General features: G+C 41.2%; 1 protein-coding gene across 4 annotated transcripts in view; it reads left to right on the top strand.

Moving 5' to 3' along the window:
• The window catches only part of traf6 (TNF receptor-associated factor 6), a 38,782-nt gene extending 24,671 nt beyond the window's left edge, over positions 1 to 14,111 (top strand). For all 4 annotated transcript variants that reach the window (XM_069896035.1, XM_069896041.1, XM_069896044.1 and 1 more), the window contains 3 exons: positions 2,032 to 2,103; positions 7,410 to 7,487; positions 11,280 to 14,111. In XM_069896035.1, the coding sequence (XP_069752136.1) occupies positions 2,032 to 2,103; positions 7,410 to 7,487; positions 11,280 to 12,215 (1,086 nt within the window). In that variant the 3' untranslated portion in view covers positions 12,216 to 14,111. The remainder of the gene's footprint in view (positions 1 to 2,031; positions 2,104 to 7,409; positions 7,488 to 11,279) is intronic.
• Positions 14,112 to 15,463: the final 1,352 nt, after the last annotated feature.

Genomic DNA, 15,463 nt, shown 5'->3' on the forward strand with positions numbered 1-15,463 from the left:
TGAGGAAAGTTGTTTATGTAAAACAATTGGTTGAAGCCAGGAGGAGCAGTGGAGGGAGATTCAATTGTGGTACAGTACTTGAAGGGGAGCCAGGTAATTATCCGAGTTATCAGGTTGATATGAGGGTATCTGAATTGCTTGATCTTGAGTTGGTACAGGATGAGTTGGCCTACTGTACTGTGACGCATTGAATGTATGAGTTGTGATTATTTTTCATATAGTGCCTTAAATGAGTTTATTCCAGTCCTCTGCCAGTTTCCTGCTCTTAAAGGAGCATAGAAGTAGCATCTTGCCCTCTCACACCATCCATTTAGTGCTGGATCTGCAGAGTTCAGCATGTAGAACCCACAGATGATACTTGGCTGTACAGTGAGATGTTAGAGTTGATCTGCAGCTCTCCGTTATTAGCAGCATTGGTTCTTAAGAAATAGAACCCACTTTGCATACATGTAAGATTTCTTTTCATCCTCTAGATCCTGAGATGATGTGCATCCATGAAGTGTAACTTGAGACTTGTCACTATTGAAATTTACCAACCAAATTCGTGCACAACTCATAAATATCAAAATGACAATGATTTTCTGTTTTTGTACTGTTGGTTGAGGGATACATATTGTCTGAAATATTCTGGAGACACTCCCTCATGCACCAGAAGCCATGTCAGTAAAATCGGGAAATTAGCCTGCAATCTGAGCTGGATGAAAATAAGACTGTTGCCACTGAGTGACTAGGAACAGTATTTGGCAGTCGGGATCTTTTTTCAGGTAGAGGGAAGAGTGCATTTGAGCAACAGAGATTTTTTTTATTAGTGAAGTTAAGGGAGATGAAAGGATTTTCTATGATTATAGAAACAACCTTGTCCATTTTGGAGATACTGGTTAATTTGGATTTGTGGAAGATTAGAAGTTCCTTTTGCTTGGGTGCTCATTTTCAGTCTGGGTGCAGGTTGCTGCCTCTCCCCCCCCCCCCCCCCCCAACACAAGATATGAAAAAGAGAAATATTAGAGAACAGACTTTTCTCACCCACTTCTCTTTTCTCCACTCCATCTCTTTCAAAAGTTTCTCTCTATTTACAAAATACTGTACCTTTCCACAGATTTCAGCATTTTTTGAATGCATTTCTCAAATAAATCTGAATTTGTGTTAGTTGTCAAAGGCACCATGTAAAAATGCAACATCCTAACTTAGATTGTTTTCTTAAAACGAGGACCTGTTTAGTTCGCGATGGAAACACGCAAGGGTTGTGTGCAAATTGTGGAAGGAGCAAGCTCTGTCCCAAAAGGACCATATACCTGACACATCAACTGTCACCCACTTGGGGATCTCCAATTATGTTCAGAACCAGAAGTGAAAGTCAAGCTTTTTAGTTGTTACAGAAAATTTCTTCTTGTTTCAGATTCCAGTATTTCAGTTCCTTTAAGTTGATTAATTTTATCCAGTTTTTAAAATGGGAAAACATGAAAATACACCCCATCCGATCATTGGGTTACAATGCAGAGGAGTGCATAGGATTTCATTGGTTTGAACATTTCTTCCTGAATCTCTGTTGTACAGAGTTTCTAAGGATGAGACCATTCCCATTCAATCACTTTGGATTTTTCTTAGTAGAGGCAGGATTGTCTTCCTGGGCAATTGGATCACTTTTCATCTTCTGATGTACAGTAAACGTCCTAAAATCTGGACTGCTTGGCGATTGGGTTGGTTTGGATTTCTGGATTTTCGGGCAGTACTTTTAAAATACAAATTTAAGGAGAACAAACAGGTAAATTTTGATAGTTTCTTAAAAAATCATTTTTTTGATATAAAGTACAAAAAAAACCCCAAAAAGTAAAGTTTTTCTTATATTTTTGAACTTTGGCGTGGTTGCTTGCTACCGCTCTGCATCTGTGGCATTTATGCAGCATGTAAAAGCCAAAAGTTTTCAAGAAGTCTGGGTAGTTGGGTGGTCTGGATTTCAGGCTTCCAGATTTTCAGGCTTTTATTTTGTAAAGTTGCTCTTTTTGCTAAATCTAATTTCCATTCTTTAATCAGGATCACGATCAGAGTTGTCCATTGGCCAACATCACCTGTCAATACTGCAACATGGAACTTATAAGAGAACAGGTGAGTGGGTATTAGACTATTATAAAAATTGCTGTGCAACTGTCCACATTTATATAAAAAAAAATCTGAGGTTCTGGGTAATGCAGGCTTTTATTATCCAACTCTTGTCATGGATGCTGTATAAGATGATAGTACCCTATGGAAAGAATACATCGATATATGTGAATAGGATAGATGTGTTCAGCTAAGCAATCCAGATTGTGTAAAAAGCCTGATGCAATGTTGAACATATATGCAGCTGAACTGGTTATGCCTTTATAGCCAAGTTTATTCACTACAAATATTAAACTAGCTTTTATCTGGAAATTAAAAAGCTGCAAGGTGTGTATTGTTTTCGCCATCAGACCAGGACTCTTGTTTGGCTCAGTTTTGCTTTTGTTTGTATGTGCTTCTGTGAAGTATTTGGGGCATTTTTGCTCTGAAAAGCATTCTGTTAGTCCTGTGTGTTAGCTACAAAATACAGGATCTATCCGATCCATTTACATTTAATAATTTGCAAAATAAATTTCAGGAATATTATGGATAAAGATTGGGTTGAGATTCTAAATTGGAGCAAGGCCAATTTTGAGGAAATGAGCAAATATCTAGAAAGCATGGATTAGGCTAGATTGTTTTCTGGCAAGGATGTGCTTGGTACATGGAAGGCCTTCAAAGGTGAAATTCTGAGAGAACAGAGTTTGAATGTTCCTATAAAGATTAAAAACAAAGTTAACAGGCATAAGGAACCTTCATTTTTTACTCAGGATACTGGCACAAAATCTAGGGAAGTGAGGCAAACAAACAGTGAGCTCATGGTACCTATACAGGTTAAAGAAAAGGAGCTACTTGCTGTCTTAAGGTGAATAAATCCCCAGGGCCTGACAAGGTATTCCCTCGGATCTTGAGGGAAGCTAATGCAGAAATTGCAGGAGCCCTGGCAGATGTATTTAAAATGTCCTTAGCCAGAGGGGAGGTGCTGGAGGATTGAAGCGTAGCTCATATTGTTCCTTTTTTTAAAAAAAAAGTTCTAAAATTAATCCAGAAAATCATAGGCTTGTGAGTCTGGCATCAACAATAGATAAGTTATTTGAAGGTGTTCTCAGAGATCAGATATACAAATATTTGAATAGTCAGGGACTGATTAGGATAGTCAACATGGCTTTGTGTGTGAAGGAGGGAGGGAAGGGAGGGGGGGAAAAGGGGAGAAAATGACACTGTGTATATTCAAGAGGGAAATGTCAGTGTGGTTCATAGTGTGAAAAATTTAAAAATTTTAAAAAAAAACATGGCTTTGTGTGTGGTAGGTTGAGTTTCAAATTTTTTTGAGAATGTTACATGAAAAGTTGATGAGGAAACGCTGTGGATGTTGCCTCCATGGACTTTAGTAAAGCCTTCGACAAGGCCACATGTGGGAGGTTAGTTGGAAGGTTCAATTCATGGTGAAGAAGTGTTTTGTTATGAAAGTGTCAGGGTTCAAAGAGAGATGAGTCTGGACATGAGTTTACTATCAAATGTAATTTTATTAACACAACAATTAATAAGAGACAATTTGTAAGGGAACGTGGGAAGAGATCGTAATGGGAAAACAAACAGGAAAGAGCGCTAAACAGCACACAATTATTAATTCACACAGGTGATGCAGACATTCTCCCACTATAAGCAGGGGTTATACATGCCCTCCCGGACCCCTGAATAAGAGGAAGTGGATCTGGTACCACTGTACCCACGGGTATATGCACATTCTCAGATCCATGATCAATTGAGAAATGGACCTGGTACCATTGAACCTGTAAGGTTACATGCGTGCCCTCGGCCCCTGATCAGTTGAGAGCGGCGGCTCTACTGCCGGTATTGAGTTATAGCAATACCACGGCTCAGCTTCAGTACAGTGTGCACCTTACCCACGACCCTCCCAAGCGACCTGGCATGGAGGGGTGTCCGGTACTATCACCACAAGGCAGAGAGTGCTAAAGTCCTCAGTGCTGGTGCTAAATATAGGGCTCCAGGCAATAAGGAGGCTAGGTGATTTGAACCAGCCAGTGGCAAGGTGTGCACTGACCAGTGGTCTGAGCCTAATCTTAACTGACACTCCACCTGCAAACCGTAACTTTATTTATAACTTTGAGTGAAACAAAAAAAATACACCATGTACTGACAGGTGATGTGACTTCCAATGAGATTCAGACAGAGAGGCCATATGACCATCAGCAATAGACAGGGTGGCCAAGCCTCCTTCACACACAACAGTTAATAAACACAGATTTCCTGGAAGTGGTACTGGATGATTTCCTCTTTGGAGGCCTGTAATTAGTGGTGTGCTCAAAGATAGGGGCTGGGTCCATTGTTGTTTATCTAATATTAGTGATCTGGATGATAATGTGGTAAAATGGATCAGCAAGTCTGCAGATGTCACAAAGCTTGCAGAGTGATCTGAACATCAAAGTATTGAATATCAGACTTTGGATGTTATGGTGAAGTTGTACAAGACATTGGTGAGGCCACATTTGGAGAATTGTATGTAGTTGTAATCACTAGACTGTAGAAAAAGTATCAATAAAATTGAGAAGGCAGAGGAGACTTTTACCAGGATGTTGCCAGGTCTTGAGAAACTGAGTTACAGGGAAAGATTAAACAAGTTAGAACTTTATTCGAATGTGGGGAGATTTGATTGAGGTATACAAAATTGTGATGGGTATAGATAGAGTCAATTCAGGTAGGCTGTTTCCATTGAGGTTAGATGAGATACAAATGAGAGGACATGGGTTACGAGTGAAAGGGGGAAGTTGGGGGCGGGGGGGACATAAGGGGAATTTCTTCATGCAGAATAGTGAAGAAGCAAGTGCCAGCTGAAGAGGTGAATGTGGGCTTAGTTTCAACATTTAAGGAAAATTTTGGCAGTTACAAAGATGGGAGGTGTATGGAGGGATATGGACTGGGTGCAGGTCATGGGGACTGGGCAGAATAATAGGCACAAACTAGTAGGGCCGAAGGTCCTGTTTTCAACGATGTAATGTTCTGTGGTTCTAATACTGATGACTAAACTCTCACAGTCTCAATCGAAATGTGGATAGGGGGAGGGTGGAAGTACCGTACAAGTCAACCCCCTTTAAAAAAAAATAAAAATTTGGGGGGGGGGGAATTTTGTGACTCTACTTATACACCAAAATATATGGTATACATTTATTACTTGTCCACAGAAAATCCTGGAAGCTCATCCTCGGCTTATTCAGATGATTTAATCTTCCTTAATACTGATCTGAATGTTGAACTGAACAATGAAATTGCAACAGCAGCAACTTGGCTGTTCCCAGGACTTGATTTCCATTGAGGGCAAGAAATCCTTTGACTTTGGTGCATGCCTATTTAAAACGTATCACACTAATACACAGTTTAACTTTTGGTCTTGTTTTGAGGATCTTTTCAATGTTGCACATTGCTGAGGGCAAAATATAGTTTAGTTCTAAGAATTTAATGTACCGTATAGTTAGAGATCTTTTTTTTAAAAAAGCATTGTGGTCTATTTGGATTTTAGTAAGGCTTTCGATAAGGTTCCGCATGAAAGGTTAGTGAGGAAGGTTCAGTCTCTAGGGATTAAAGTGGAGATAGTCAGGTGGGTTCCACGGTGGCTGGAAGATAGGCACCAGAGAGTCATGGTGGACAACTGTTTGTCAGGATGCAGGCCGATGACGAGGGGTGTGCCTCAGGGATTGGTGTTGGTCCTTTGTTATTCGTCATTTATATTAATGATTTGGATGTCGGGGTGGTAAATTGGGTGAGTAAATAGGCGGACAATACAAAAATAGGGGGAGTTGTGGATAGTGAGGAGGGTTTTTGTGGACTGCAGGTGGATTTGGATTGTTTGGAGAAGTGGGCTGAAAGGTGGCAGATGGAGTTTAATTTAGATAAGTGTGAGGTGCTTCATTTTGGGAAGAATGACCAAAATAGGACGTATGCAGTGAAGGGGAGGGCATTGAGGAAAGCAGAGGAACAGAGGAATCTTGGAATCAATGGTTCAGTGTTCCTTGAAGGTGGATTCCAATTTGGATAGGGGGGTGAAGAAGGCTTTTGGTATGCTGGCCTTTATAAATCATAGCATAGAATATAGGAGCTAGGAGGTGATGTTGAGACTATTTAAGGTACTGGTGAGGCCAAGTTTGGAGTATTGTGTGCAGTTCTGGTCTCCAAATTATAGGAAGGATATAAATAAGGTAGAGAGTGTGCAAAGAAGGTTTATATAAATGTTGCCTGGATTGCAGTATCTTGAATACGGAGAAAGATTGAGTAGACTGGGACTTTATTCATTGGAGTGTAGAAGATTGAGAGGGGATTTGATAGAGGTATTTAAAATTATGAAGGGAATAGATAGAGTAGATGTGAATAGACTCTTTATGATCTACAATAGGGTTGGGGAGATTGGTCATCAGTTAAAGGTTAGGGGGAAAAACTTTAGGAGTAATATAAGAGGATGCTTCTTCACTCAGAGTGGTGGCTGAGTGGAATGATCTTCCAGAAGAGGTAGTTGTGGCAGGGTTAATTCTGTCATTTAAGAGGAGGTTAAATGAGTACATGGATGTGAGGGGATTGGAGGGTTATGGGCAGGGAGTGGGTAGGTGGAACTAGTGGAGTTTCACGTAAATCGGTGCGGACTAGAAGGACCAATTATGGCCTGTTTCCATACTGTAAATTGTTATATGGTTATATGGTTTTGTATACATTTTGGTTATAGAAATTACAGCATTTTTTTATACATAGTCTCCTCATTTCAGGGCACCATAATCTCTGGGATATTTAGCTTCACAAGTGTTTGTAAGTACTCAGCAATGTTTACTTGCTTCATTGGTCCAGGTGTAAGAGAGCTAGGTTTGTTTCTAAGCTTTTGATCACTTTTTGAATCTGTAGTTGCCATTTTTCAACATGAGGATCATGTATAAAAAGTGCTATAATTTCTACTTGGTAAATTCAAAATGTATACAAATAATCTTGAATGAAATGTGGAATTTGCTCTTTAATTTCATGTGAATTGTTTGATTACAAATTTAAAACTGTGGACCACAGGGCAAATAAAGGAAAAAGGTGTCTTTGTCCCAAACATTATGGAGGACACTGTAGTTATGGAATCTGTCTGTGTACTCTTTCTCAACACCAGGGAAGACTGGCGTTATGCAGGGGTAGGAAGGGTATATGTGGAGTGGCCAACAATTAGAAGGAACAGACCTGAGCCAAAAGCACAGGAAATCATACTTTTTTAAAATAAAAAGATACATTCTTGTTCTCTATTTTTATTTTGTTCTACCTCTTGGTTTTAACATCAATGATTCTCTTTACAGATGCCAAACCATTATAACTTGGACTGTCCGAAAGCCCCTGTTCCCTGCACTTTCAGTACTTTTGGTTGCCCAGAAAAGGTGAGTGAGTGGTAGGACCTCTAGTATGCTGTTACGTGCTATTTCATTTCTGAATAACAGAGACCTCCAGTAGTCAACCATTTCGATTCTGAGTCATACTCCTCTACTCACATGTCTGTCTATGACCTTGTGTACTATCCTACTCTGACCACCTGCAGATTGGAGGAACAACACCTTATTTTCTGTCTGGGCACTCTCCAGCCAGATGGCATTAACATCAACTCTGTTTTCTGCTAACTTGCTTACCTTTTCTTTCCCCTCCCCCTTTCCAATTTTTCCCTCCACTAACCTAGCCATCCCTCTTCCCCCTGATCACTGTTGTTCCCTCCATCCCTTCTCCACTTATCATCTCCTACCTTTGCCTACCCCCCCCCCCATCTTTTTGTTGGGACACCTGCCAACATTCTCTCGTACCTTAATGAAGGGCTCAAGCCCAAAATGTCGGTTATGTATTTTTACCTTTGCTACATAAAGGACACTGTTTTATCAGGTAAGTATCTTCAGCATTTTGTGCTTTTACTTCAACCATGGGGTCTACAGATTCTGGTGATTTACTTCAGGCTTTGTGCCCCATGAGCCTAATTGAGTTTTTTGAGGAAGTAACATAAGAAGTTTATGAAGATAAGATGGTAAATGTGGTGCATATGGATTTTAGTAAGGCATTTGTCAAGGTCCCCCATGGTAGACTCATCCAGAAAGTCGTGAGGCATTGGTTCCATGGAAACTTGGCCATTTGGTTCAGAATTGGCAGAAAGCAAAGGGTAATAGTGTACAGAATGTATTCTGCATAGAGGTCATTGACTAGTGGAGTTCCACAGACATTTGTTCTGGGACCCCTGCTCTTTGTGAATTTTTTAAATATATATAAATGATCTGGATAAAGAAGTAGAGGGATGTATCAGTCAGTTTGCAGATGACACAAAGGTTGGAGGTGTTGTGGATAGTGTCGACCCATCCATCCATCAGTCTTTCAGCTTCAACTTCTTGATCCTCTTATCTGACTGCAATTTGGAAATTTTCAATTAGTCTTCTGTTTTGGGGACAGAAGCACCAGTTTCTGACATCATTACTGAATGGAGAGCTGAAAGGAAGTTGTTGTAGGTTACAACAGGATATTGACTGGATACAGATGAAGTTCAAACTGGATAAATGAGAAGTGATGCATTTTGAAAAGTCATATTTGAAGTACATGGTTAATGGCAGGATCCTTAACTGTGTGGAATAACAGAATGACCTTTGGGGCCCAAATCCATAGATCTCTCAAGGTTGTCACTCAGTGTGATAGGGTAGTTGAAAAGGCTCATGGTATGTTGGCCTTCATTAGTTGGAGATTGCATTCAAGAGTCATGAGGTAAACCCTGGTTAGACTACACTTGGAATATTGTGTTCAGTTCTGCTTTTCCCATTACAGTAAGGATGTGGAAGCTATGGTGCAGAGGAGATTTACAAGGAGGTTGCCTGGATTGGTGGACATTTCTTATGAGGCATGGTTAACAGAGCTACAGCTTTTCTCTTTAGAGCAAGGAAGAATGTGAAGCAACTTAGAGGACTACAAGATTATGAGAGGCATAGCTGGGGTTGTCAGCCAGCACCTTTTTCCCAGAGCAATATTAGCAAACATTAGAGGACATCTGTACAAGTTGAGGGGAAGAGGTCACATCAGGGGTAAGTTTTCTTTTTGCACAGAGAGTAGTGGGTGCCTGGAATGCTGGGGATGATGGTTGAGGTTGGTACAAGAGAGACATTAGATAGTGACGTGGATGTAAGAAAAATAAAAGGTTATGAATGTGAGGTAGGGAAGGTTTAGATTGTTGAGTAGGTTTACATAGGGCAGCAGAACATCGTGGGCCAAAGGGCCTCTACTGTGCTGTTACATTCTATTTCCATTTTGCCTATTGTGTATATTATAATCAAGTTTTTGTTTGGTCCAAGTTTGTACAGTCTCAACATTGGATAAAAGCTAAGATGGGGAATGAGATTGATCAGGAAACTTTATATTTTAGAATGCCGAGTGGGTGGAATGTATAAAGTTAGAAGAAGGACGTTCAGGGCTGATGTCAGAAATTGGTTCTTGTGTCTCCAAAACAGAAGACAGATTGAAAATTTCCAAATTATTGATTTCAGTCAGATAAGAGGATCAAGAAGTTGGGGCTGACAGACTGATTTGATGGATGGTTCATCATCTAATTCAATGGTAGAACAGGAATGTCGAGCCAAAAGTCCTATTTTTGATTCTGTCATTGTTTCCCCAGTGATCAAGTCCTGGGTGTTGCTGAAAAGAGCACTTGGGAACATAAGAAATAGTAGCAGAAGTCTGCCTTCCAGCAGTTGTGTCATCATCTGGATCATGGCTGATCTTCCACCTTAGTACCATTTTCCACCATTAGCACCCTTCCCCTTGATTCCTGTAATGCTTAGAAATCTTAAAATTTCTGATTTGATTGCTAATTATCAAAACCCTATGCATAAAATTTCCTACTCCTGTAATCAAACCCTCTTTCAGATTAAGATTTAGATTCATGTTTATTGTCAGTGTACATACATGGAATCACCTAAAACCCTGAGATTCCTTTTTCCTGCAGGCATGGCAGAATTACCACTAATTGGTACATAGTGTAAACATGTAAGCAAACAAAGAACTGTAGAATGAAAATGAACTGTGCAATACAGAGAGAAAAAAGGAAAATCAATAAAATGCACAAGTAAGAGTCCTTGAATGAGTACAGTTTGTTGTCGAGGAATCTGATGGTGGAGGGGTACCAGCTGTTCCTGAACCTGCTGATGAGAGTCTTGGGGAACCTATACCTTTTCCTGATGGCAGCAGTGAGAACAGAGCATGTGCTGGGTGGTGTGAATCCTTGATGATTGCTGCTGCTCTCTGACAGCAGCGTTCCATGTAGATATACTCGATATTGGGGAGGGTTTTGCCTGTGATATCCTGGACTGTGTCCACTACCTTTTGGAGGACTTTAATGGTGTCCCCGTACCAGACCATGATGCAGCCCTTTTAATGAAGGTGAATGTATAATTTTATTTCCAAATCGCTTGCTATACCTACATGTTGTCCTTAAGCTGTGCATGTACAATAATGCTTAAGTCTCTGAACCTCAACACTGCTCAATTTCTCATCATTTATTCAATGCTTCTTTTGTTATGTGCACCAAATCAGAAGTATTTGCATTTTTCATATTGCATTCCATCTGCCATGTTCTCATACAATCACATAGTTTGTCCAGTCTCCCTTGAGTCTTCCTTGCATCCTCCTCCGTACTCCCATTACAGTCAGGTCAGTATTATCGAAAACTTGGAAATGTGAAACTTCCAGATCTCTGATGTAGATTGTGTACTCCAATGGTGACAAGCTGCCAGTCTGAGAAATATCTGTTTATTTCAAAGAAGCACACTTAAAGCTAAAACATGCTCTTTCTTCTCAGACAAGACTGACCTGAGCAGTACCAGCATTTACTTTAACTCAGGAGAAAAGTTCTTGTGATTATATCTAACCACTTAGATTCCATTGTGATCTTCTGACCAATGGTTATAGCCTCAGACCTCACCTTGTCTCGAGATCTCCAGCTTTTAAAACCTCAAAAATCTGAGAGTTCCTCTGAATTTGGGCTCTTGCATATCCCACAGCCCCAAACACTCACCCTATCATTGATCATCAAACCTTCAACTATCTAATCACTAAAGCTGCTGCATAAATGTTGGTTTTATCCATAAAATTGTATCTAACTTTAATTGACTCAATTTTGATTATGTTTGTTAATGTGACTGCTTCCTTATGTTCAGATGCAGAGGAATGATCTGGCAATGCATCTGCAGGATTACACACAGGCCCACATGCGAATGATGGCCCAGACACTGCGCAGTGTGAGCACAGGTCTAAATTCCCAGATGTCTTGTATCGACATGCTGAACCCAGAGGTTGACTTCCAGCCAGCAGTGCTCCCAGGACTGCTGCAGGCCTCTCACTCCCACATGCAGGCATCGCCTCCATTGCCCTCTGTGTCCTGTGATTGCTTACCCCTGGTTCAGAACCTGAAGGAGACTGTCCAGCAGCTGGAGGGGCGGTTAGTCCGGCAAGACCATCAGATTCGTGAGCTGGCTGCCAAGATGGAAACACAGAGCAACCAGATAGGGGAATTGAAGCGCAGCGCCCGCATGGTGGAGGAACGCCTGGGTGAGTTGGAGGCCCAACAATACGATGGGATTTTTCTCTGGAGGGTGGAGAATTTCGATGCCCACATGCTGGCGCAGGCAGAGGACCAACCCGTGGTGCTTCACAGCCCTGGCTTCTATACTGGCAAGCCAGGCTACAAGCTGTGCCTCCGCCTGCACCTACAGACACCCAGTGCCCAGCGTTGCTCCAATTACATCTCGCTCTTTGTGCACACCATGCAGGGCAAGTTTGACAGCTACCTGCCCTGGCCCTTCCAGGGCACCATCCGGCTCTCCATCCTTGACCAGTCTGAGGGCGCCATCAAGCAGAACCACGAGGAAGTCATGGAGAGCAAGCCCGAGTTGCTGGCATTTCAGCGGCCTACCCAGCACCGCAATCCCAAAGGCTTTGGTTATGTCACCTTCTTGCACCTGAAGGCCCTCAATCAGCGCACATACGTGAAGGACAATGTGCTGCTTGTCCGCTGTGAGGTGATGACGCAGATGGACCAGAACTGGGCAAGGAAAGATGACGTTCAGCCTCGCTCAGCAGATGGTGGCCTGTGACAACTGGCTGCAGTTGTGCTGCCATCTCATTACATGGTTTTTAACTGGGACAGAACTGGTACTATGCAGCCAAGTAGCTTGCTTTTTTTACCAAAGGGCAAACTACCAGTACTTCATACAGTCTTTGAAAACAAAGTGGCATCTATCCTGAATTTTAAGTCACTGGCTGTAATGCTTCTATTTTTGGTAGCTACAGCTAGGCTGCTCACTTTGAATTGATGCTATTAGCCATGTATTATTCATTGTATTTTATATATAATTTTATTTTTATAAGATGCCATTGAACATTCAGATGGATTAGGAGAACCAAACCCCTCAGCTGCTCGACCCTGCTTTACTGCTGATTTGGTTGCCACCTTAATTCTGTATTCCCACGAACCACTGGCAGTCTAGGTTTAACAACGATCTCTTAAGTAAATTCAACGTTGATGCTTCTGCCACCCTTTGTGGCAGGGAGGTGTAAAGAAGCATGACGCTTGGTGGGAGAGGAGGGTGGGAGGAGGGTTATTCACCTTGAGTGTTATTTTAAACATTGACACTCTAGTTCTAGGTTCTCCCAAAAGGAGAAAAATATCTCCTCTTTGCAACCAATTTAACAAGATCTAAACTCCAGCAAATGTAAAACTAGCCTGTCCAATCTTTCTTAAAGATAACCTGCTCACTCCACAAGTATCAATCTGGTTGAACTTTTAATGCAGTGGTTCTCAACCTTTTTCTTCCCACTCACATCCCACTTTAAGTATTCCCAATGCCATAGGAGCTCTGTGATTGGTAAGGGATTGCTTAAGGTGCTATGTGGGTGGAAAGAAAAAGTTTGAGAAACACTGTTTTAATTGTACCTAATTGACTCGTTATGTGCACCGTTTCATAACTCCAAAGGAAATGGGCCAATGATAATTTTTCTAAAGCGAAATATTTCAGTAACAATTGGGTCTAGAGCAGTGGTTCTCAGCCTTCCCTTCCCACTCACATCCCACCTTAATCCATTACTAATCACAATGGCGTAGGGATTACTTGCACTGTCAACATAGGCACTCACGGTATAACCTCCCCACGTTTGTTACACTCGTCATAAAAGATGATAATCTATTAGCTTTCCCAATTTCTTAACGTGCACACTAGCTTTGTTGAATCATGCGCAAGGATGTCCAGAACCTCTGCACTCTCTCTGAAAAGCTTTTTTTCTCTCTCCACATTTTCTGTCCAAAATGGACAATTTCACATTTTCCCACTTTATACTCTATTTGCCAGATTTTTTCCCACTTGTCTCTTTCTCTTTGTAGCCTCCTTGTGTCCTCTTCACAACTTAGTTTCCAATGTACCTTTGTGACATCAGCAAATTTAGCAAATACATATTTGGAGCCTTCATTGAAAGTTGGAGCTCCAGCACCAATCCCTCTGGCCCACCATTCAGTATATCTTGTGCACCAGAAAAAGGCCATGTGCAATGTTTGGTAAGCATTGCCAGAAGTTAAACAACTAAAATGTGCTTGGTTCTGCTCAGCAAACAATACAACCTTTTCAAGTGACCACACTGATCAATACCAAACTAGAAAAGGGGTCTAAGTAAAGATTATTTTAAAAGTCCTCAGTTGCATTGAATTTGGCAATGGGTGTGCGATAAATATGATTAAGCTGATTTTGAATCTAATTTATCAGATGTTATTTGTCTTTTGTTTAGTGGAAGTATATGTATTTTTTGTGATCATGAAGAAGGGCATTAATGCTGAAAAGCATATATGCAGGCAATATATTTCTTATCGGAATGAGATCAGAATTTATTGTCATGGACAAGTCTCGAAATTCGGTGATTGCAGCAGCATCAGAGTGGAAATGTTCATATTATAACCATCTTACAACAATAATATAAAAAATAAAAATAATAGTGCACTAAAAGTAGGGGAGTTTCTTTAGTTCATTGATTATTCAGGAATCTGATGGCAGCGGGGAAGAAACTTGTCTTTGTGCTGCTGAGTGCTTGTCTTTAGGCTCCTGTATCTTTTTTCCTGATGGTAACAGAGTGAAGAGGGAATGGCCTGGGTGGTGGAAGTCTTTGAGGATAGAGGTTGCTTTTTTTTCATGACTCCGCCTCGTGGATGTCCTTGATGGACATGTGGTGCCTGCGATGTCGTAGGTGAGTTAACAACCCTCTGGGAGTTGGCGCCTCCATACCAGACAGAATTTTCTCCACGCTACACCTGTCGAAGTTTGAGAATGTTATGGGCCTGGAGGACCCCAAAACACAGCAGCAATAGAAATGAGAAATGGTTACTTAAACAAAAATTATTTAATTTTCTTTAAATATTAAAAACAAGATTAAACTTTAAACTTATTACTATTAACTTTACCTAAAACCTAACCCCCTTCTAATTCTAAGCGCACGTGTATGTAATGTGTGTGTAAGTTCAAAAAAGTTCTTTAATTCACAGTCCAATCTCGCTTCTCACTCCTCCAAGTTCACTGGTTGCTGGCAATTCTTATACTGTCCACAGAATGTAACATTTATGAATTTCACCAGGCTTGGAGCTTGAAAGGTAAAACTTGCCCCATCAGGGTTTTCCAGATGATAACCTCTTTCTTTCAGGTCACCACAGAGTTCCTTTTCTGTTTCACTTATTTCAAGTGAAACATTATACAGCCAGCCATCCCCTTTTGTATGGACCACAAGGGGTTTGACCAGGCTCAACTAAGAACTCACAACCTGTCTTCAAAATGGGGTTTTAAACAAGTTTGGCAGCTTGTCCTGTTCCAGTCCCAGCTGCTGCTGCTGAACTGTAGAACTGAATTCTCTCACTGAGAAAACCACATGACCCTCTTAGAACAGCAAACTGCACTCAGACTGTGGCACTGGACCCAATCTTCTGAGTTTGTTCATCTGTTGTTTTCCAAAACAGTAATCCATTACTTTTTGTGTGTGCCCGATGGAGATGTGGGGGGGCTGGTAATCATGGTGGGGAGCTGGCTGATGGAGGACCTCAGTTTTCTTCAGGCTGACTTCCAGGCCAAACATTTTGGCAGTTACCTATCTCGGCTGCACCATTTCATCAGATGCAAGGATCGACAATGAGATAGACAACAGACTCGCCAAGGCAAATAGCGCCTTTGGAAGACTACACAAAAGAGTCTGGAAAAACAACCAACTGAAAAACCTCACAAAGATAAGCGTATACAGAGCCGTTGTCATACCCACACTCCTGTTCGGCTCCGAATCATGGGTCCTCTACCGGCACCACCTACGGCTCCTAGAA

Source organism: Narcine bancroftii, chromosome 1 (assembly GCF_036971445.1).
Source record: "Narcine bancroftii isolate sNarBan1 chromosome 1, sNarBan1.hap1, whole genome shotgun sequence".
Lineage (NCBI taxonomy): Eukaryota > Metazoa > Chordata > Chondrichthyes > Torpediniformes > Narcinidae > Narcine > Narcine bancroftii.